Below are 23,607 nucleotides of genomic sequence, written 5' to 3' on the forward strand. Positions count from 1 at the left end.
GTATGAGAGTGGACATAGGCTTGATCTAAGCTGAACCACTATAAATTTCGTGTGCAACATTCTCTTTCCTTAACTCTTCTTATTTAAGTCCGTTGCATACTTACAAGTTATTTCAGAAGTCTGTTCCATCGCGTAACAGATTCTGAACATCTACCAGAAGTCTAGTAACTCGTTTATCAGACTCTGATTATTATTCAGACTTTGCTCGAAATTTATTTTATTCCGCATATATTTGCCAAGGTTTATTTTAAACACTTATTCACCTCTCATCTAGGTGTTCGTACTAGCACTTCTAGACATTATGTTCTCACGGTTTTCTTCTTCTCATAACAACCCATACTACCCCCAAGAAAACGCGTATATATTGTTAAAGAACTCAGAACCTTATAAGCTGGCACAGGACTCTCTCCCTAAGCGATGCGAGATAGGAAACATGTGCATAGTTGTGCTGCGTCTGTCGAGGCACAGCCTCACCTACCATCCCTTTGTACTACCCCGGATGCGGGTCGTCACATTTAGAAGTCTCCAACTACATTTTACAGTTGGACTATGCCTAGCTGGCTCTCCTCCAACGAAGCTCTTCTCATTTCATGCTCATAAACATGTAATTATAATAGGAGTAAGATTTATTTTTGTATTTTTTTTTATTTCTCGATGTTTTGATGTTTCCAACTATGTAATTGCTAATATGAACCACATATCTTTTCATGTATTATTGTAGATGTTATGTGGTATTGCCATGACTATGGAATCTATAGAACGCAATTCTAGATTGATGGTGGTTCCAAAAGCCTAATAAAAGGTAAGTTCCCAGTTCTAGCTCTTTGGAACCGTTGCCCATGAAAAAGATTTCAGGTTTGGACAAATGTAGCATTGAGTGATTGTCAATTGTGGGAACGTCTATGGATTGTTCTTATCTAAGGAAATGGATGATATTCATTATAAAATTCAACTATTAAACAACGTTTTGATCTGGCTGATCATACTTCCGGTAGTTATTAGTGGATTTTAGATTATATCGGGAGAAGTACACTATCAGTGCCATAAGTTGTGTACGGCGCTCACTTTGGTGCCAAAAGTTTCCGTCGGATCACTTAAGTGCCAAATCGGAGGAAAAACGATCACTTTGGTGCCACCGGCAAAAGATCCCGGCCACGGGCGAAAGATTCCGGCCAAAATGATTACGTGGCTTTTTTTTATTATTAAAAAAAAATCGACAAGGCCTTAAACAACTTCGTTTTCGGTCCTCCTTAAGAAAACGACGTCGTTTTGCCGTCCTACATGGATGGCCTCACAAAAACAATGCCGTTTAACTCATTTGGTGATTTTTTTTTTTTTTTTTTTTTTTTTTGGGATTGAAATTAGGGTTTCGTCGCTTGGCCTTCGCTATTGCTGGGCCGCCGTCGCTCGCTCAGCCGCCATTGCTCAGCGCTGTTCGGACGCCCTCGATGGCACACGAGGGAGCACCACTCGGTCACCGGAGCCTAGGTACTTGGAAGATGCAGGCCGGGCACTCGTCGAGGAGATCGGAGATGGAGAGGGAGACATCAATGGCGGCACACTCGTCGCGGCCTCCCCGAGTATCGGTTAGATCACGGCCTTCGACTTGGCCGTCGAGTGGCCATTGTCGGGGTTGGGGTCGGGGTCGGGGTCGAGTCGCGGCCGCCGAGTGGCCATTGTCGGGGTCGGGGTCGGGGTCAAGGTCGAGGTCGGGTCGAGCCATGACCGCCAAGTGGCCATCGTCGGGGTCGAGGTCGGGGTCGGAGCCGCAGCTGCCGAGTAGCCATCGTCGGGGTCGGGGTCGGAGCTGTGGCCGCCGAGTGGCCATTGTCGGGGTCGAGGTCGAGCCGCGGCCACCGAGCACGGGGCCGTCAAGGACGGCAAACGACGTCGGGTTTTGAATTGGGGGAGACACCAAACAGCGTCGTTTTGGTGTTAGGATGCTGACTGTACTCTCCAGACGAGCCACATCAACTTCAAAAATTAATAAAAAAGTGCCCGTTAGATTTCCGGCCAACTGGATCGGAGTTGGCACCAAAGTAAGCATTTTTCAAACTTTTGGCACTTAAGTGATCCGACAGAAACTTTTGGCACCAAAGTGAGCGCCGTACATAACTTATGACACGATAGTGTACTTATCCCGATTATATCAAATGGAGTTCTTAATTAAAAAATTACCGCAATTCTCTTATTAAAAAATTGTCCAATCAATCATAAACCTATTATATGGATACAAATTCAATCATAAACTTTTTAATCTTGCAATTTAGTCTAAAACTCTATGTGAAATGCCAATTATAGCTTCCGGTCAGTTTTTGCCCTAAAGAGTATACCATGTAGGACAATTGGCAACAGTGAGACCACCGCGTTAGCAACTTCTAGCAAAAATTGATCAGAATGATTATATTGAAATTCTCTGTACAAAGATTTAAAACTAAATTGGTAAAATTGAAAAGTTTAAAACTGAATTGACATATATGTAGTAAATTTAGGACCGATTGTGTGATTTTCTTGCCTCTTATTTATCTCCACTATTCTCAGTATTCACGCTTTATAAGGCCAAATCGCAGCCACCGCGGGGGGTTGTTGCTACATTTAAAGTCAGGCCAATTTACTAAAAGACCATAGTTATTTTTGAAAAGTATTTCAATCCCTACAGAAACTCAAAAGAAGAATATACATATGTATTGAAACAAATATGCACCCACTCAGACATTGAGGTAATTGGTACTAAAACGATTCTTACAGACAGACTTCGAGAAGCCATCTTACTAAAATACAGACAAACCTAAACAATTATAAGAGACTTAAAATCACATAGTTAAAACTTAAAGGCCACAATTAAGATCCTAAACCGCACCGAATTGACTCTGAATTATCGAATTACAAGAGACATTCACAAACATGCCGGCAGGGAAGGATGAAGGGACGCGAATTTTCTCCACGTAAATCATATAATCCACTGAAATAACGCCAAACTAAGTGTATGTCGAAGCACCTTAGCTTTGTATGTGCAGCAGGACAAGACAATTAGAAACGTGATGCTTGAGATGACTCGTTGCAACTTCTAAATCGACTTGGATTATGTATTGGGCCCTTGGCTTTGAGTAGCTCGCATAGTTCTTTTCGATGAGCACGCGTTGATATCAAACTTATATGGCGTCACATCAGGGACTCTTGATGTTTGCTATGAGATTTTGTTCTTCTCTTGTTGCTCAATGATGAGAGGAATATGCGGTAACTTCGCACTTGTTAAATTTGGAAACCATAGGGAGCAACGGTGCTTGGGCGGATCTTGAGCTCCTTATTTTTGTTGGGCGACCTTTTTTTTTTTTTTTTTTTTTTTTTTTTTTTTGGCATAGGGCGACCTTTGTTTTGCCCTCCGGCTTTTCTCGAATCCGAAAGGTCAAAGTTCGATACGAAATAGAGCGTTGTTCCATTTTCGACCCGATCGTGTCATCACGAGGAGGAGAAGTACGATGGAGTTGCGACGTCGGGGCCAGTGGGATTGGGATTTCTTGTTCGCGACAGCCCAATAGGAATTCTTGTGGCCAAACTGGAAACAACGAAACGGAAGACCGTTCATGGTGAGGAGCAAAACAAAAACGAGTCTTCCCAATTTGAATCATGTGAAGAGTTATTCTAAACGCTCAAATTTTATAAAGATTTTAAACATTTTTGCGTCTCATATTTTATATATTTCAATAACAATAAAAGCAAAAAATAAAAAGCCAAAAGTCAAAAACTGGCCGTCCCAACGTTACCCTAATTTTTCTTATCATTAATAGGCACAACCATGCGAGGTACACACCGCACACACTTGACAAATGCATAAGACACGCAAACATTTGGTTACTATTCTGTCAGTAACTAACAAATTAATTAGTTTTATTTGACTAATTGATTTGTTTTGTATTAGACTAATTTATTAGAACTCAGTTTTAATTAATTTTTTTTTATTATACGACAGGTTTGAGCCCAACCTTACTGAGCTAAACCGGACGGAAATAGACTTTTCTTCCGGTAAAGCCTATAATGATGGTGGACCTCTTAGGTTGATTGACTGCGAGGCCGATGGGTAATGAGTAGGTCACCAAAGTTAGATGGATCTCGACTTATCACGAGCTTAACAAGCAAGTATACTGTTTGAAATATTTTCATTAGATCAAATTGCACATAATTATTTTACGGGAGTTTTTTCTTTATTTTCTCGTGTTTATGAAATATTGTCCAAATTAGTAACAAATATCCAGTATAAAGTGTTTGTGAAGCACGCCAATCTAATTAATATTGAGCAGTTAAAAAAAAAAAACATAATATCTTTGCAAGGTTGCTTGACTAAATTTATGTGCAACTTAATTTCATTGTAATTAGAAAATCACACTCGATTTTCCTGCACATCTTGCAGTATGGTGTTTGGGAATGCTACATAAACAATACAACTGAGATCGATTAACATTTCAGATTCCAATATTACCAACTTGACTAATTAAACTGACCAAATTGGATCTACGTAAGCAGCACAATGACTAAACTGAACAAAAGAAGAATGAACCAAAAAAAAAAAAAAAAAAGAAGCAAAATTTAAGAATCAAATTTAACATGGCATGCGTATAGCAACAGACCATGTTACCCCTAAAAGTAAAATGAGTTTGTCAAGGAATATTTATCCAATAAATGGGTTTCGATGACAAGGTTTACTGGTTATAATCAAAACAAAAGAAAAATGCATATTCGATGTCTTTAATCAGGAGCCTAGCATAAAATTTCTTTATTTTTATTTTTATTTTTATTTTTATTTTTATTTTTAGGTTCCAACTGAAGTCCTAGACATTTCCAGCACCATCTTCGTCACTCTCCGGCACCTTCTAGTATCCCAAGTTCTCGATTTTTCCTACATATATAAATATGCTTAGACCATCAAAGAGTCTTCACCGACACATCGACTATTTCTATCCGAAAAACACCACCCTTCTCGAGTTTCGTTCCTTCTTCCGATCTGCGACAAGATGATGAAGCGTGTCGACCGCAGGAAAGATACCACGACGCTCCCCGTTGTGACCCGCGATGAGGAAGGCAAGAAGAGGGTGGCGAAGATAGAGGTGGAGGCTCACAAAGTGGACACCGTCAAATACTTAGAGAGGAAGCTGATGGACAAGGGCGTGCAGCGGATGGAGCGCCACCCTGCCGATGGCCTTGGCGGCATTGGCCGCCCACCGCCCAAGTCTGGTCGCGGCGGTAAGTACACGTGGGAGGGACCGGAGGATCCAGCAGAGAGCGAGCTGGCCCCGACGCCACCGGCAATAGACGAGAAGGATCCGAACTACGTGGATGAGGAAGCGGAGGAGAAGGTGATCAGAGGGGAGGACGGGGAGGTGGCCGGGCTGGTGGTGGGGGAGGTGGAGGTGCCCAAGGCTCACGAGGTCGGGGTCGCGAGGATCGAAGTTGATCCTAACTTGAAGGTGTTTCAACAGGAGGATTGAGTAGTTTGATGAGATTGTACATTTTTTAGGATTTACGTCGACGTCCTCGACTAATCCCATCTTATCTTCTTCAGTTATGTCTTTGGATTCCGCGTATATGTAACGTCTTTCGTTTTATAGTGTCTTCAACTCAGGATTTTGGATTTGCTTTTGCAGCATGCCAGAACAGACCCAAATTGATTTTCTTGGACAAACCGAAAGAAGTATCTTTTGAGACCAAAATTTGTTTTGCATAGGTCAGTGATTGCAGCTTTTGTTCTGTCACTTTTGATTATGAACAACTTCAATACATATTCCTGTAAAGCAGCGCCATCTCTTGACCTAAACCATCGCTTCTATAAAATCACTAATATAGTGTACCAAGAGATAATCCGAGCGCTAACAGCAATAGGCCACTTGTCATCAGTGATTGAACCGTCTGATATTTTAAAATTAAAAATTACATATATGGTCTGCAAGAAGAACGGAAAAGGGAGGAAATGGCCCAAGTGAAGGTGGACCACTTGCAAGTGGCCTCTCAACAAAATCGCCTTCACTCCACTTTGGATTTTGGGCATTAACTTTAGACTCTCCCAAACTCATCTCTATTCCTCCTGCAACGGAGCTTTGATGAAATCACTCGACGAAAAGCTTTAGAACAAACTCATTTTCTGGACTCTATCGATGTCCCGAGTTGTCCTCAGATGTCACTTTTCTAACCCGCACCGAAGCCTTCGAGAGCAGCTGGTAAGGGCTCTTCGATCTTTCGTTCGTGCGCCACCGCGCTCGCGTGCCGCCCGAGTCTCTCTATCAACGTCCGTAGGTTAAGTTTTTCCTTCATGACTCCGATCGCATTTCCCCTGGGATGAAGATGTTGCGCTTCGCCGCCTTCGCCCTATTAAATCACATCGTGATGGTTTTGATTTGCACTCCATCATTCTCATTATACAGAATGGAAATCAAATTTACACGGCTGCTCTATCGAAATCACACCTTGCAACCTCATAATCCTTAGCCATCTCCGCCATGCGAGCCTCTTCCTCTTCATATTCACTTGCCTTCACTTTGATCAGTTCCACTTTCTTCTGCTCATGTTACTCTGCTTCGCTCCCCTTCCTTGCGTCTCTATGTCAAATTTTATAATTTTATGATGATATTAAGGTTCCATTCGTTTCACGAAAGATAAATTTGAGAAAATATTTTTCGAATTTTTCGACGTTCGTTTTGTGAAAAAAGAGTTAGTTTCAGAAAATATTCTCTATTAAGAGAAAATAATCTTTTAAGATAAAGAGAAAATATCCTCCACTTTTTGAAGAAAAGGAAAATATTTTTCATATTTTCTTTCACCTCATTTTCCTTCATCAAATACCTTTTCCTTTTATTTTTTATTTTAATTATTTTTATTCTTTTTCTTTCCGTTTCCGTTTCTTTCTTTTTCTTTTTCTTCTTCATTGATTAGTCCAGCCACAGTGACGGTTGGCGACCAACCACAAGCGAGTTCAAATACCTTTTCCTTTTATTTTTTATTTTAATTATTTTTATTCTTTTTCTTTTTGTTTCCGTTTCTTTCTTTTTCTTTTTCTTCTTCATTGATTAGTCCGGCCACAGTGACGGTTGGCGACCAACCACAAGCGAGTTGGAACGTCGCCACATGGTGGCGAAGTCGAATTTGCCCGACGCCAACGAGCTCGAGCCCCACTAGATCTAGCCACCTAGGCGAGGCTTGAGCCTCGCCGACGTTTGGGAACCTTGAGCGAGGCGCGAGTCCCATGCAGCTCGCTAGATTTGGTGAGACCCTAGCTCTCCCAACTGGCCTCAAGCAAGCTCGGGTCTCACCAAATCTGGCCACAGTCGAAGTCGACATCAAGTTGACCTCGATCTGGACCCTCAATTTGCTACAAACAAGCTCTATGTAAAGCTCGAGCTTGGCACCACTCCAAGCTCACATGGCCGAGCTCAAAATAGGGTTCACGGCCATGTGAGCTCCATTGTAGCTTGAGCTTGAGGTCGTATAGCCAAGTTCTATAAAGAGCTGGCATTGGAACTTAATGTGGGTGGGAAGTGGCGAGTGTGTTTGAGTGATAATGATGTGATGTATGAGATTACGATCACTCCCAAGATCTGAAGGAGACACCACCTGTCAAGAACAAAAACTGAGATTAACGAAATTCACCACAAGGCTTAAAAGGACAAGCCAAATGTCTCTTCTAGATAGGAAAAACTTATTATCAGCGCTTCAGGTCAATTCTAGACTAACTTTGGATCGACCTAACCCTATCAGTCCTATTCATAACTTGAAGAAGAATCCACCAACCAAGGTTAAGATCACCAGTTAAGGATAGAGCTTCTTAGGAAGAATCCACCGACCAAGGTTAAAAGATTGAAATTGCCCTTTTTTTCTTTTTGGACGGAATGTGAATTGGCCGTTGGTCAGTACCGTTCTTCACGAAATCAATTCTGTGACAGTTCCCTTATCTTTTAGATGAAAATGCTGCAAGTTCTGCACGAAATAGCCTTATTCATAACATCAAAAGCCTTTTCAGCTCTTGAAATTGTGCAGAACTGGAAGAGGATTTGCCAGTGGCCAATGCAATCTGTTCCGACTCCCGCATTTACAATTCAATTCAATAATTTCTCTCCACCCACAAATCACTGATTGTCGCTCAATCCAACATTCAGTCGCCTAAGCCACACGGAATGAAGTATCATGTGAAACACATCATATCTCTTGGGCGGAGAGTGAACCTCGAAATGCCGTCGGACCTGCGCGACCCTCCTCTGCATCCTTATGTACTGCCTTGACGAGATGCTAGCGAGTATCGTCTTCAGATTCGGGATCTCCTTCACAGTAACCTCGACCGAGAACGACCTCCAGTTCAAGACGTCGCTGAACGGGGGCACGTAGTGGTCTGAGATCAGCACTGGCACACATCCCGTGTAGATAGCCTCCACCACTCTCGGGCTCGCAACCTCGTAGCCACTCGGGCAAATGCAGAACTTGCTCCTTCTCATCGTGTCGTAGTAAGACACGCCTCGAGGGAGGTACCGATGGACCTTCACGTCCTCGTCCTTGTTTTCCCAGTGCTGAAGGAGAATAGGCCTGATGGGCCCGTGAAGCCCGCCGGCAAAGAATGCCAATATTGAGCGGTGCGACGGCGATGGCCCCCCAATTAGGCCACTTATCGCGCCGGTGTGGAGATTTACTTCTGGAAACGAGACATCCTTGGACGGGTCGAAGCCTTCGGAGGTATTTGCATTACACAAGACTCTGATCGAGTTCCTGTGAAGATGTGGAACAGCGAAGGAAGCCTCTGGCCCCTGCAAAAGAATCTCAGCTTTCAAGGTACTCAAGTGTTACTCATGTTGTCCTCAAAGTCTCATGCATTTTTTCGTTCTCGCATGCGTCGAGTGGAGCAATCTAGACGATAAATGAAAGACCTACCCAGTCATGACAGGCCAGCATAAAATGATCAGCGCCCAAGCTGCGATTCCAATATGGGTACTTGCCCGCCACGACATCGATGTAGTCAATCACGGTTCGCTTTATGGGGCCGCAGTCATGCGAATCCCGTACATACACGAACTGGACCATCATCGCCACACTGAAAGGGAGGAAGAAGACGTGTGCTTCGCGGGGATCTTCAGTGCGGAATCGCTTGTTTATTTCGACCATGTGGATGAAACTACCTTCCATAGCATATATGCTCTTGCAAGGACCGTTGTGGAATACAGGGGGATCACCCTCCTTGTAAACAAATATCTTAAACTGCTTTTCCATTTCTAGGTAACTCCTGCAGTTGGAATTCGAGTCTTTTATCAGATGTGAAATGTCAAAGGGTCCATCAATGTGTTCCATACAGAATCAAACTAAATTTTTATCTTCCTGTTTTTCTTGTTTTTTTGTAAATTCTATGAAATATTAGAAGCAAGATATATGTCCTTCCACTGACGTGATATTAACTAAAATTAAGAGGCAAATATTCCACCCGAGGGTATTGTAGTCAAAAAAGCCTATTCCAGATCAGTTGTTAATGCTCTTAATTTCTCCATCAGACCCACTGATCTTCCATAGCTTCTTATCTAAAGATGCAATAAATTGCGTCCCAGTGGTTGGTGATCACTGATGTTTAATGACTTGTGCAAATCTACGGAGACATCCCATTAATTGGGTCAATGTTGGATGATCTGATAGTGTCGCTCTTCAGTTAACGTACAAACACTTTTTTGTCTGCATCAACATGACGGTGTTACAGCCTCGTTCTCTAATTTATCTAAATTTCTATCCCTCACTTTGTAATTTAATCCAAGTACATGTCAATAGGTAAAGGTTGGGAACAACGCCAAAGAAAAAAAAGCGAAAGCCTTGTACGTACTTAGATCCCAACTGAATGAGTTCTAATTGTAAGTTTGACTGATTATACGACATCGCTAAGTTCATTCATCAGAGACTTGGGAATACAGTACCTGTGAAAGGCATTGGCATTCCTGTACATTGGACCTACGGGGACATAGTCTGGGTCCTCCATCGGGTTCCCAGTCTTAGCTTCTCTAATCCCGGATCTAGCTCTTCTTAGCCCCGCTTCTAGCCTCTCTAAATCAGTGTCTACCCTTTTTTGCCACGCTTTCTCAACAAAACCATAAGACTCATTAAAAGCGGGCACATTATTGCGGGCGACATTTACGGAAAAGTCTGAGGTACCTTCCTTTGTGGCGCTCTGCATAAATGTAGGCATGAATCAGCTTCATATTACCAAATTGAGGGATGCAAATAAATTGAGGGAGGGCACTTTAGAAATGCTAACAAGGAACCATACTAGCAGTGGCGGTCACTATCAGTTACCAATAATGAAAATCTCACTAAATGAGGAAATACTTTACGTAAGGTGATCACAAAGCGGAGTGGAAACTAAGGTGCCATCAGTTACTAACATAAATGCAGGCAGATTTCATTATCTTGTTCCAACACTGGGTTGCCTCCTGTGCTCAGCAGACACTCTTGAAGGTCATTTCTGAGTATAAATCAAGACAAATTTTGCAGAGAGAGAGAGAGAGGGAGAGGGGGGAGTCTACGCTGTCACATAGCAGAGAGGCTTATGAAGTTTGGCACTGACACCAATTAGAGACTCTACTTAGGTTTCTCAACAGAGCAATGAAACAAAACAGGATGCAACCAGGAACGATTTTACCAGTCCCAACAGGCTAATTAAGCTTGTAAGAACTAAAACCCAGAGAGCTCTATGAAGAGTTGCTGGGCATTTAAGAACTAAAATCCAGAAAGCTTTATGAAGAGTTGATGGGCATTTAAGAACTAAAACACAGAAAGCTTTATGAGTCTTGTTCGTGCACACAACCAATTGAAGAGCTACTGATGAGAATTTTCTGGATTATTAATGTAGGTAATATCTTGGCCCCAACAAAGGAAAAAGAAGAAATGCGTAAACAGCGAATTGCCTGTTACACAAGCCATCCCATCAGTAATTAACTAACTTATCTATAAAATAAGCGTTCTGTGTACCGTATATCAAATTAAATGTTAAGAAAAGGGAAATTACATTCGTGTTATTTGGTGGCCTTTTAGCTGCAAGTGGCGGAGAAGCAAAGGGCTCAGGGGCCAAAGAATCATCTGAGACTGCCCTCTCCATTTTCTGAACTCCGACCACCACCAGCGGAGGGCCCGGCGCTGGAGGTCCCTCCGTCGACCCACCGCTGCCTCTCCTGCCGCCACCGGCCTCTACATGCAAAACGGGAATCTGCAAAGCGGCATCCAGGATTGGAGTCCGAGTGGGAGAGGAGTAAGAGCGAGAGGAGCTCCATAACCACGAGTCCGCGGATACCAGATCCCCGGCCGGTGACTTCCGCGGAGCGGCGACCGCAACGAGTCCCGCCACTGCAACCAGCGGCACCATGAGAAGAAGGAGCTTTGTCGACGGTGACACGAACCAACATGCACCAAGCTTCTTCTCACAATCCATCTCTCTCTCTCTCTCTCTCTCTCTCTCTGGCTGTGCAATTTTGCAGGGGCCAAGAAGTGGAAAAGATGAAGATGGTCGTGCTAACGTTGGTAATGTGGACTTGCCAAGTGTTTTGCTCTGGCTCTGAATCTAACTGGGACTAGGAAGGAAAGAACCCACTTGGACATTAATGGTTTGCTCAACCGTGCCAAGCGTCGTCGTGCCCGGACCTCAATCTATGAGTTTCGCATGCAAACTTTTCCTATTCCCCGCTCTGCCCTTCCTTAAATTTCTTTTCCTGGATTCATTCCGAAAAGAAAAGTGTAATCTTTTGCTCTCTTTTTCACGGAAAGAAAAAGGTTTGGACAGCATTGGCAGCTACCTCACATGAAGATTAGATTGCTCATGAAGGGTCGAGTGCGTAGTGGGGAAAGAAAAAAATTTAGAAACGTCGGAAATAGAGAAATATTTTTCGCACAAACTTTTATTCGAACGGAGTAAGCGGAGTCATCGATATCAAACACTTTATACACCTTCGTGCTTTACTTCTGCTTGTCCAACGTCCCTTTTTTGTTAAAAAAAAAAAAAAAACTATTCATTATCAAATTAATACATAAAAGGGAATCTCAAAAATCTTATGGTCAGAATATCAAAGAAAAGTCTAAGAAAAGTGAGAAGAAGAAAAGAAAGATAGGATTTTTGGAAAAATATAAATATGAAAAATCCCTTGATTATTGGAGTACTATATATTATTTTGATACCAATTCAATCCTAACATTTTATAATTATATCAATTGAGTTCATCCAGTTAATTTTAACCAAAAATTATTGACTAAGGCGATCATTGTACATGGCATGATTGATGCTAATGTAAACAAATTTTATAAATTTTTAATATTTTTCTAAGTTTTTATTATTTCCCTTCAAAACCATTCTGTCTATTTTTTCGTGAAGAATACAAGAGGCTTCTAGTATACTGTTTTCACTATATTATCCTGAATCCCTACTCAATTTCTAGGGAGACGTCATTCTTTTGGGTGTTATTTTTGTAACTTGAAAATGCCACTGCACAATTACAATATTCAACTCATTGCATGAAATCTATTCAATTAGACCAAGGATTTACTCAGTTAATCCCTGTCAAATCGATGCTTGTATATTCATAGGACAATTGCTTTTATAAAGAAATTGCGCTTCTTCAAGAAGAAAGATTTCTCTTGCAAGTAAAAACAACAATTGCATAAATAGGCGTATTAGTTCTTCACATTAAAATTATATGATGCTGAAATTTAGTTCGTACTTTGTAATTTCAGTGGGAAATTTTATACTATTCTTTTTACAATCCAAGAGCATGGGTGCACGAGTCCAACAATTTGGAAGTAGATGATACGTCTTTCACATCCCATAAAACATCAAATCCAAATCTTAGCAAAGTCACTGAAAATAAGATGAAGTCTAGAAAGATTAACTTCTGTCGAAAGAAGTGCCACAACACTATTAATCGGTGATATGGTACTGTTTGTTCGCAATGTAAGACGTTACTTTGTGAAACTAAAGCAATCTATCTAGGCTTATACAATTATATGCAATTTATACAGACCTTTGGTACTATTTTTCAGATTGCCTAAGAAATATATATGCGTGTATTATCTTGCAGGCATTCGTTAAGCATACATGAGAAATTATTGAAAATAATCAGTACATTCGAAATTGCAATATTTCTCTAACAGTTCATCAAATGCTATCAAATGCTCTCGTGACGCTTTTTAACGAGATCCTATATATACGTAGCAAAGAGAACTCCAAAGGGCAATTTCGCCATGGGAGCGGCAGGTCTCGGATGATCTAGCCGGTTGGCTGGCCTGCCTCTCTCGTGCGCACCGCCCCTCTCCTTTACAGCAGCGACGGTCAAAAACCGGCGGAGCGAGGATAAATTTAAGAGCGACCGTCCCCGCCCGCTTCGCTGATCATGATGTCCCCCCGTTTACGAGACGGAATCGTCTCCAGATAATTACGTATTAACCTCGTTGCACCTCCCAGCAATTTCTTCTTCTCCTTCTTTTTTCATTTTTATTGACCCTTTCATCGGAGACCCAGTTCGAATGATTTTTCACGGCACGTTCTCTTCGTCTTTGTCCCCTTACGATGTGATGACCCATTTCTTTAGAAATACTTCAAAAGACTTCTTCATTTTTCTCGCCCCAACCCCACGTTCCAAGCTCTGTTTCTCTAAAGTAATAAATTTGCATCTCGAGGTTTTTTTACTGAACATCAAATTACATCTCATGTTGATTTTGCTAACCAACGTCTCAAGATACTTTTTCAGCACGTGCGGTCTATGTAGACCGACACAAACACGCGACACGCGACACGACACAACAAGACACGACACGACACTTTGACACGTTATTTAAAAAAAAAATAGAGAATTCCAACACGTTACGACACGTTATATATTAAATATATATTTTTATATAAATGCAAAAATAAATAATAAAAAAACATATAATTAATTTATACTAAAAATATTAATTCAACATTGTTAATATCATCATTGTTTTAATTTGACAAAGATTGAATAAGAAATTCAAAAATTGCAAACACAAAAGAGTAAATTTGAAGGGACATTGTCATGTTTTCTTACACTTGTCGGAAATTAGTGAGATTTCTATAATTTCAAACAGAGTTCAGAGTTCATGATATAGACCAGCTTAGAGCTCCTTTGCAAAACAAGGTTCGAGAAAAATGAAAATCTAGGACAAGAACTCTCGAAGTACGACCAAAAGAAAATGAAATAACTAAATTCATCATGGAAAATGTAAGAGATAACTCACAAGCTAATGACATAGACCAAAAGAGATAACTCACAAGCAATGCCTATGAGAGGCGGAAAGTAGCAAAAAAAAAAAAATCACAACTTTAAGTATACGGGAGCGGCGGAGCGACGCCAGCAAGAAGAGGGGCATTCCATTGTCACTCACCAGAATGTCAAAACTTATAAGCGAGAAACTTGAGAGTGATAATTTTCTTCTTTTCTCTTTATTTTTGTTACTTTCATTATTTTTCATATATTTATATTTTTTTGGTAAGGCATATATTTATATTTTGATCCCTCAAGTATTTAAAATTTTTAAAATTGACCCCATGGGTGTCGGAATCGCGTGTCGGAATTTCAGACTTGCGTGTCGGAGCGTGTCGGGAAGAGTTGACCACGTGTCGAATTTCCCGACACTCATTGACCGCGTGTCGGAATGTGTTAGAGAGTGTCGGAGTGTGTCGACACGTGTCGGAGTGTCGGGCACGATACGAAGGCTTCCGGAGAGTGTCGATGCTTCTTAGCGCACAGTTAATGAAGATATTCTATTTTTCAAAGTGTTGATTGTGCATATTACAAGAACAATTAGTACATTGAAAATGACAATATTTCTTTAAGTGCTCCAATTCTCTTTTTAAATATAGGATAAATGACACGAATAGTTATTAAACTTTAGCCGAACATATAATGTGATCTCTAAACTTTAAATTTCTTCAATGTGACTAGTTCAATGTGTAATGCCGTTCTTATTAAACTTTAACCCAACATGTAATGTGATTACTGAATTTTAAATTTCTTCAATATGATTAGTTCAATATATAATGTCGTTCTTGAATCTTTAATTAATTCTTGGACTGCATGAAAAAATTTAGGTAATAGTAATCCCCAAATCACGTTGTTAGAGCCTCGAGGGGCACTTTACTAGGATGCAACTTCTGCCAAAATAGTGGAAAAGATGTTTCTGCACGTGACATCACTGAACAAAAGGACAGAAGCCCATTGGCCACATTCAACCTTCGGAACCAGGAGCTGAGGGTTTCAACCGTCACCCCTCTTGCAGTCCGTCCACATAGCGATGCGAAAGTGACGGTGCTGGTTAATCACGCATGCGAATGCTGAGTCCAATTCATCTTAGGGTGCTCACCTCAGATTCATCCAAGTGCAACGAAAGGGCTCTATTGCAACTCATGGAGAGTTTGCCCACGGTAATCGACATATATATTGCCCTACCAATCATGGCTGAAAGCAAATGCTTTGTTAGAAATGTAGCAGCATGTGTAATGTACTGTAGCGGAACAAAGCAAACAAGACAATCCTTGGCCAATCACCTCATAAAATGGCTCTCGCTCTCTCACTTCAAGTTACAACATCATTTGGTACCCTTTACAATTGCAGAAGAGAAACTTTTCCCCTCTACACTTGTATCCCATGTTTCACTAAGAGAAACCTTCCCTACCTGTATCCCTGGTTCAGCATACATTTCTCATTGTATTAGTTGCTACCACTTATATAGTTGGTTTTATTTCATGCAGAACATCATATGTTTAATCACTCTTACCATTTTATATATTATTTATATATCATTTGGGGTAAAAGGGTTTTCCAAAATATTACACCGTTTGGTAAATTATAATTTCAAATAGCATTGGAAAATAACTTTGGCATAAATATCATTCGGTAAAACCCATATTTATAATGGGCTTTTGCTATATTTCTTTCTCTCTCTTTTTTTTTTAAGTTCGAAAATTAAATCTAGTTAAGGTCGATTAGCCGTCGCTAACTGTCGAACAACCACCAAATGCCTGAGTGCCAAATCAAGCTGCCGGACGGCCAGATCTCATGGCCTGAGGTCACGCAAACCTCAGGCAAGGTTGCTTTAGGTTGTGCAACCTCAAGCGTCGATACTACATAGGGTTGTGTGGACCCAGGTGGCATCACTTGAGTCACGGGTTGCACCACCCTTGGCAATGGTCATTAGGGACATGCAACCCCTAGGCGACAGTGACGGTTGCCGAAGAAGCTCGACTTAGGCGGCAAATCGAGGAAGACGAACAGCCGTGATGAATGGGGAAGAAGATGGACAATGATGGATGAACAATAGACTTAACATTTTCGAAATGCTAAAAGCTCAAAGTAGATCTCTATTTGCATTGGACTTTTAGTATTTGGAATGCTAGCATTTGGTTAAGGGATTCTAAAAAATACTTGCCAAACGCTTTGTATTTTCCCCCAAAACCCCTTGCAAATGCTCAACCAAATAGGCCATAATTCCTTCAATTTAAAAAAGATTATGTAAATCCTCCATGCAATAGGATCTTCAATGTGAGAGCAGCTTGACGCCCTATGGAAACCGAAGGCGCAAAAACCACCTAACTATCCCTGAGAATAGCTAGTCATCTTAATGCGAATCACGCCATCAAACATATACCAACTCGACATAAAATTAGATCGTATGGTATACTCATGAAACTGCAAAAGACAAAGATCAAATTTTGCCTCCAGTTTCATAAAATCATTAAGTTTGACCTAGGATTAATCGATACTTAAGCAAAGGTCGACCAGCCAAATCATTAAATTTTGTAAACAATGTTTTGATCTAGCATATCATACTTCTCGTAGTTATTAGTGGATTTTAGATGATAACAAATGGAGTTCTTAATTAAAAAATCACCGCCAGTCTCTTATTAAAAAAATTATCCAATCAATTATAAACTTATTATATGGATACCAATTCAACTATAAACTTTTTAATTTTACAATTTAGTCTAAAACTTTATGCGAAATGCCAAGTATACCTTCTAGTTAGTTTTTGCCCTAAAGAGTATGCCACGTAGGACAAGTGGCGATGACGAGACCACCGCATTAGCGACTTCTAGCGAAAATTGATCGGAATGATTATATTGAAATTCTCTGTGCAAAGATTTAAAATTGAATTGGCAAAATTGAAAAAATTAGAATTGAATTGACATATGTACAATAAGTTTAGGACCAATTGTGTAATTTTCTTGTCCCTTACTTGTCTCCACTATTCTCAGTATCCACGGTTTATAGGGCCAAATCGCAGCCACCATGGGGGTTGTTGCTACATTTAAAGTCAGGACAATTTACTAAAAGACCATAGTTATTTTTGAAAAGTATTTTAATCCCCACAGAAACTCAAAGAAGAATATACATATGTATTGAAACAAATATACACCACTCAGACATTGAGGTAATTGGTACCAAACGATTCTTACAGACAGACTTCGAGAAGCCATCTTACTAAAATACAGACAAACCTAAACAATTATAAGAGACTTAAAATCACGTAGTTAAAACTTAAAGGCCACAATTAAGATCCTATACCGCACCTAATTGACTCCAAATTATTGAATTACAAGAGACATTCACAAACATGCCGACAGGGAAGGACGAAGCAACACGAGTTTTCTCCGCGTAAATCATGTAATCCCCCGAAATAACGCCAAACTAAGCGTATATCGAAGCGCCTTAGCTTTGGATGTGCGGCAGGACAAGACAATTAGAAACGTGATTCTTGAGATGACTCTTTGCAACTTCTAAATCGACTTGGATTATGTATTGGGCCCTTGGTTTTGAATAGCTCGCATAGCTCTTTTCGATGAGCACGCGTCACATCAAGGACTCTTGATGTTTGCTATGAGATTGTCACATCTACACGTGCGGATACACACAAAAGCAAGACGGGGCAAGACCAGAATCATGTCTCATTCGGCCATTGGAGAGAGAGAGGTTGCTGCTGAGAGAAACCAGAGACAAACGAGAGGATGATGATATCTGGCCGAGGAGAGCTTTGTGGGTGAGAAGCTGGTGAGAGTAGAACATTCTTCTTGCTTGCACCACCTGGAACTTTCACAGAAGAGGGAAAGCTTGAAGGAAATACAGGGAGTGTTCACTGAAAGAAAGCAAAAGTGGGCTCACTGGTTTTTTGGGGAATCGCAGAAGGCTGGCTCAAAAAGTTCCGGGGTTCTTTGGAAGCTCTTCTCACACAGAGACGGGAGGGGCATCTTTTCTTTCTTGGCTGAAACCATATCTCAAGAGGGGAGAGAGAGAGGAACGCTTTGAGGAAGAGAGATTTCAGAGGGAGAAGGGGAGAGGCGAAAGGAAAGAAAGAGAGCGGGGGCTTTTCTTTTTCTGGAAGCGCCGCTCCTTCTCCTCAGACAGACTCGGCCAAGCCACCTCGACCATCTCCATCCTTCTTCCCATCTCTCACCACTCTCAGTGCGGCCACCATGAAGAACGTTCTCTCGGGTTCAGAACTCGACCTTGAAGGCTCCAAGCGGATTTTCTTTCGAAGCCCGTGCTCGTTCCCACGAGCGACGTTTCCCCGACTCTCCTCGCACCAGCCGGCCATTTTCTCGAGCTTTGCCGATGAACAAGCAGCAGCTGCGACGCCACTTACCGATCAGGTAAGCATCTCGCTCCCCCAGACGTCCTGTTTTTTCTTCATGCCATTTTTAGACCGAGTGAAACCGAGATATACTTGTGAGAGACAATGTTATTTGGAGTGTGATATGTCATTTTTAGACCGAAAATCATATCAAAATCGGATTGGAGGCTTGTTCTTGGTACTGCACGTCACATATTTGATAAAATGCGTGAATGATATACTGAGATCCATGCTATCCGATCGACGTTAGAAGTTTAGTTTAATGCTTTATTGTTCTTATATTGTTCAAGGAAGTCTGATTTCTGTATCTCTCGTTGTGTTTTTATGCGACTTCGTGGAAACTAATCGTTCGTCGTCGAGTCGGCCGTATATCCTCCTCTCCGACGGAAATCTTCCCCTCGCCGGCGTGCCCTGCGGTTCAAGGCCACCCCAGTCAGTTCGTCTCTCTGATTTGTAGTGCACTGGTGATTATATGCTTGCTAGAAAGGCTAGGATGGAAGAAATTAATCTCGTGTGGATATTTTTCGTTGATTTTTGCGATCGTCAGAGTAAGCGTCCGGAGTTGGTGACCGTCGGTCGGAGCAGGTGACTGCCGATTGGTGTTGGTTCGGTGGTGATGTGTATGCTGGATACGACGTGTATAGAGGTTGATTCGTCGCCCATAATTCTGGTTCGGTTAAGTTGCAGAAGGAATAGAGAGATTTGGGGAAGAAGAAGGCGCAAGGCCGAAGAAGAAGGTGCAGGGAAAAAGACAAAACAAGAAAGAAGACAAAAGGAAAGAATAAAAGAAATTAAGAAAATCATATAAAAATGTTTAAAAATTTCGGGTTTTTTAATCTGACCGGGCCGGATCCGGATTTTTGGGTCGGGTCAACGGCTCGGATTGGGTAAACCCGGTCCGGACCGTTCCCCGAATATAATAATAAATTTTAAAAATTAAAAAATTTGAAAAATAAAAAAATAAAAATTCAGAAAATGATAAAAAATTTTAAAAATTTTATGAAATAATAAAAATCTAAAAAAATTCGAAAATCAATAAAAGATTAGAAATTTGAGAAAATCATTAAAAATTTTAGAAAGTTCTAAAAAATTGAAACCCAAAAATTAGACAAGCTTTAGGGCTTTACAATAGGGATTCTTGTTTTGTGTTGTGTTGTTTTATTTATAGGGACAATATTAAGATGCTTGTGTGCTTTCTTTCATGGTTATAATGAATTGCGCATTTCAAAATTTTGGGTGTTACTTTCCCGTTCTAGAATTGGTTAGGACAAACCTTAGACTTTTTTCTAGATAGGCTGCTATGGCATCAGATAGCATGGAATCAGGTTAGGTATTGAAAGGGCATTAAACTTAGGGTTAACATAATCAAGTCGAATCTCTGGTTGCATAAAACATAAGATATTCTTCTATATCTTATCGGGTTTCTAATTGACCCTAAAAGGGCCGGCGACTCCTTAGTTATAATCTACATAGGTTTAATTGATTAAAAACATCAAAGCTCGACGTCATGCGAGGTATGGGCTTAGAAAAGCCCAAGTCAATGAAAAGCCCTTGGCTCAAAGTTGGCAATACCTCTAAATCTAATAGCTCTGCTCTCACGAGAGTTAAGATGCAACAGTTATCAATTGTGCCAGTTAACTAGCATATGAATACCCTTTTAGTACTATTGGTTATCTTTCATAAAAAAGACCATAATGCATTTTTTTAATAAGCGAAAATTCTACTTATAACTTTCCAATGCACAAGATCTTGGGATTACTTGTAAATCTTGACAATTTACAAATAATAAAGGATATATTCGGTCTAGTGCAATTCATAGTGCACATCAAACTTTTAATTGCACTAGCATATTCTGACTATGCCAATGGTTGCCTAGTATTTTTCATCAATTTAATTGATACATCGTATAGTACATGTGACGCCCAAAATTTCATTAGTAGATTAAGCGTATTTAAGACTTTAAATATATATGTATATATATAAATAATAAAATAAAATAGTAATAACCCAGAAAAATAAATCAAAACTCAAGAAGAAATATTTAGTCAAAATATATATATATATATATATATATATTAAGAGAAACATTTGTTCTACTCTTCCCCACGTTGCGTCTAGATGTTGTCAAAGAAGGGGGGGGAGGCTACACGTATTTCGTTTTCTTCTCTCTCTCTCTCTCTCTCTCTCTTCTACGAAGAACCCACTCTCTTCTGCGTTTTCTCTACCGAGACACACCGCTTTCCTCTCCTCTTACTTCTGTTCGTCTCCACCGAGCCCAACCCATCTCAACCCCTCACGACCGACGCCTTCATCTAGTAGCAGAATCGTTGCTGCTCAGTTCTGATCAAAGCTTCGACACCGGCTGTGAAGCCTAGCCGCCCGACGCCTCCTTTCCTTTCCATTGACGAAGGATCTAGGCAAGTGGGCTGTTCTTGTAGTCTCGCGTCCCTGAATTTGCTCGTGTGGTGCTGCATGTTGGTTTAGGGTTGGGTAGCTGCGATTGGGGGTGCAGGGGATGGCTAGTAAAGCCCTGTCCATGGATGGGATTGATAGATGGGGAAGCTGGTTGCTGTCCGGATTGTGACGAGGTATCGCTCTTGGAGTCCTATCTATATGGGTAAACTAGAGGGAGCTGTTTGTGCGTGTGTTCTCTATTCTTGTTTTTGTTACACGATTTCTTCAACTCCGTTTTCTGGGTTCGACCTTCCTCGAGCGACGGGTCGCTGTATCTAGAGAGTTACGATGTTTCTGGGGCTGTTATTTTGTTATGAGGAGTTTTGGGTCGTTGGACTCAAAATTAAGTAATGTAACGCTGTTCTTGATTAGAGTTGGTTAAAATAGATTCTGGTTTTTGTGTTCAGCCATTGCCGGTGGGTTATGGTGTTGGGTTATAACCAGGTCGGCAACCCACGAACCCCAAGCGCCGTGAGTGGCTCCTTTGGGCTAAGTTTTGGTCACGAGTATTGAGGATGAGGGTGATTAAGGGGTAGTAGTATCAAAAGGGAAATTGCCAAGTGTTAGATTATTTCATTTTTCTTTTGGGCGCGGAGGAGGGCTGGTTTAGTCCCATCAAAAACTTGTGATTTTAATATGTTCTTGAGTTAAGATTCGCACGTGGTTGGAGTATTGCAATTTAGTTTGCAATTCAGTATAGATTCCTAGAACTAGATTTACTGGACCCTCTTTGTTTGTAAATTTTATGGTTTTTGCTGTGGAAGAATTCTAAGTGAGTGGAAATGTATTATGACTACTCCTAGATGCTGTGTAAGTGTGCTGAGAGGCTACATGATGAATTTGTAGTAAAACAAATGGTTAGGTTGTGCTGAAAATTAAGAGAAAAGCATTGGATGTTTTTTGTCTTAGAGGAACATGGATAGAAATTAGTTTATATTGTGTCACTTTAATTTCTAGAGATGAAGATGAGGAAAAGAACCATTTGACTTAAGATAACATCCATTAGATTCAGTTTAACTCATAGTTATAGTTATATGAATACAAGAACATGTAGATAGAAGCAATTCATTTTAAAACAGAGAAACTGTTCTGTAGAAAATGGCCTGACTTTTGATGGTTCTTCGAATTTTTTGTAATTATTTATCCGAAATTTGACTTCGTGTCCTTGATGAAAGTTGTAAATGACATCTTTAGGAGTAACATATTAAAATTTGAGAAGAAACGGACAAGTGTTGGCTGGTGAAACGAATTTCTTCTGTAGATACTAAATCTGAGAGTTGCTGCAGAATTTTGAGGAGAAGACAGCAAATTACTGCTTTTAATACACTGAGATTTAGGCTTAAGTTTCTTCACGAAAAATGTTAATCTAGGTCCCTTTTATAACGTACTGAAATTTCGTAATATTCTGATAAGGGTTGATGTACTTTCTATGTCTGTGAACAAAACTGCTCCTTTTTGTCTATAAAATGCTTGATCCGAGAATATGTAGTAGTTGTTGTCTCTTGTATTGGATTCTTAATTGGCTGAGATTGTTGGTGCTGCAACAAGGCGGAACTATAAATATATGAATGGCTAATGAGCCAATGTGAGACCCCGGGTGTCGGGATGCTTGGAGAGGGATGAAAAGAAGTAATGATGTTCTCTCCAGAGGTCTGAGAAGGGTTGAACAGCTTCTCAGGGGACCTCGTGATGCCAGGTTGGGTGCGAGGGGGGTTCAGGGTGGAGTGTCGTCTCCCCCTGGGTGATTGTTGCAGCTAGGTTTTTGTGGATTCAATAACTTGATGATTTTGTTTACTTATTTGCCCTGTTTTTGGCTAATCCAAGTTAGAACTAACCACCCATTTGCTGAGTTTTTATTTTGAGTATAAAAACTCACACTTGTTATTATGTTGTTTCTTCAGAGTAGAAGATGTCGACTGCACCGCCTACCCCGCCCGCTGCCACAACGACCATCTTCTATGGTTCCCCCGCTGACTTTGTGTGGCGGCAAGAGGACTTCCTGGACCGACATTTCCCGGGAGTAGTCTGTCAAATACCTCTTGTTTGACACTAGATACAGGGGCGCCTACGGGGCCGGCTTATATGGTCTTCGTTGCCCTTTACGCTCGGGTAGATGGACGGCTGGTGGGATCCTTGACGTTGTATGATGATGGACTGGGCAGGGTGGTAGTCCCGTGGAGTAGGAGGTGGCAGAGAGGTGCTGGACGTGTGGGAGGACTTTTGTTTTTGGTTGTTTAACAACATGTACATAACCAATGAGAGGCGGGATAGTTAGTGTTCGTGGTTTATAGTGTTTTTTGTAGAAATTCCCCTTTCAATCTCATCTTCCCCATGTGTAAAGAAACCAACTTTATGATAATAGAGCCGAGTAGCTCAGTTTCTTATGACTCCGCTTGATTGGAATTTTTTTTTTTTCAATTCTTGAAGTAAAATTAAGTTGAGTGAAATCAAGATATATGCGATCCAGGGATGTCACAGTACATTTGACTCTCTAATTCTCTGTTGTGACCCGATCTC

The 23,607-nt window shown here is 40.9% G+C and overlaps 2 protein-coding genes across 2 annotated transcripts; one reads left to right on the forward strand and one right to left on the reverse strand.

The window, feature by feature from the left end:
- Positions 1 to 4,994: 4,994 nt before the first annotated feature.
- On the forward strand, positions 4,995 to 5,616 carry LOC120294793. Its single transcript, XM_039315313.1, has one exon. The coding sequence runs from the start codon at positions 5,010 to 5,012 to the stop codon at positions 5,481 to 5,483; it is 474 nt and encodes a 157-aa protein (XP_039171247.1). The 5' UTR covers positions 4,995 to 5,009; the 3' UTR covers positions 5,484 to 5,616.
- A 2,495-nt stretch (positions 5,617 to 8,111) lies between these two features.
- Positions 8,112 to 11,434, reverse strand: LOC104427698 (probable glycosyltransferase At5g03795). The gene is made up of 4 exons (XM_010040753.2): positions 11,015 to 11,434; positions 9,927 to 10,177; positions 8,905 to 9,253; positions 8,112 to 8,780 (listed from the first exon to the last, which is right to left on the reverse strand). Exons 1-4 carry the CDS (start codon positions 11,432 to 11,434, stop codon positions 8,112 to 8,114), a joined length of 1,689 nt encoding a protein of 562 aa, XP_010039055.2.
- Positions 11,435 to 23,607: the final 12,173 nt, after the last annotated feature.

The sequence above is a fragment of the Eucalyptus grandis genome, chromosome 6 (genome assembly GCF_016545825.1).
Source record: "Eucalyptus grandis isolate ANBG69807.140 chromosome 6, ASM1654582v1, whole genome shotgun sequence".
Taxonomy (NCBI): Eukaryota; Viridiplantae; Streptophyta; class Magnoliopsida; order Myrtales; family Myrtaceae; genus Eucalyptus; species Eucalyptus grandis.

Excerpts from the sequence above, each read along its gene's own strand:
- LOC120294793 (XM_039315313.1), top strand. The coding sequence starts at position 5,010 with ATGATGAAGCGTGTCGACCGCAGGAAAGATACCACGACGCTCCCCGTT.
- LOC104427698 (XM_010040753.2), bottom strand. The coding sequence starts at position 11,434 with ATGGATTGTGAGAAGAAGCTTGGTGCATGTTGGTTCGTGTCACCGTCG. Across the intron at positions 9,254-9,926 it reads AATGCCAATGCCTTTCACAG|GAGTTACCTAGAAATGGAAA; the intron begins GTACTGTATTCC and ends TTCCAACTGCAG. Across the intron at positions 8,781-8,904 it reads TGCTGGCCTGTCATGACTGG|GGGCCAGAGGCTTCCTTCGC; the intron begins GTAGGTCTTTCA and ends ATTCTTTTGCAG.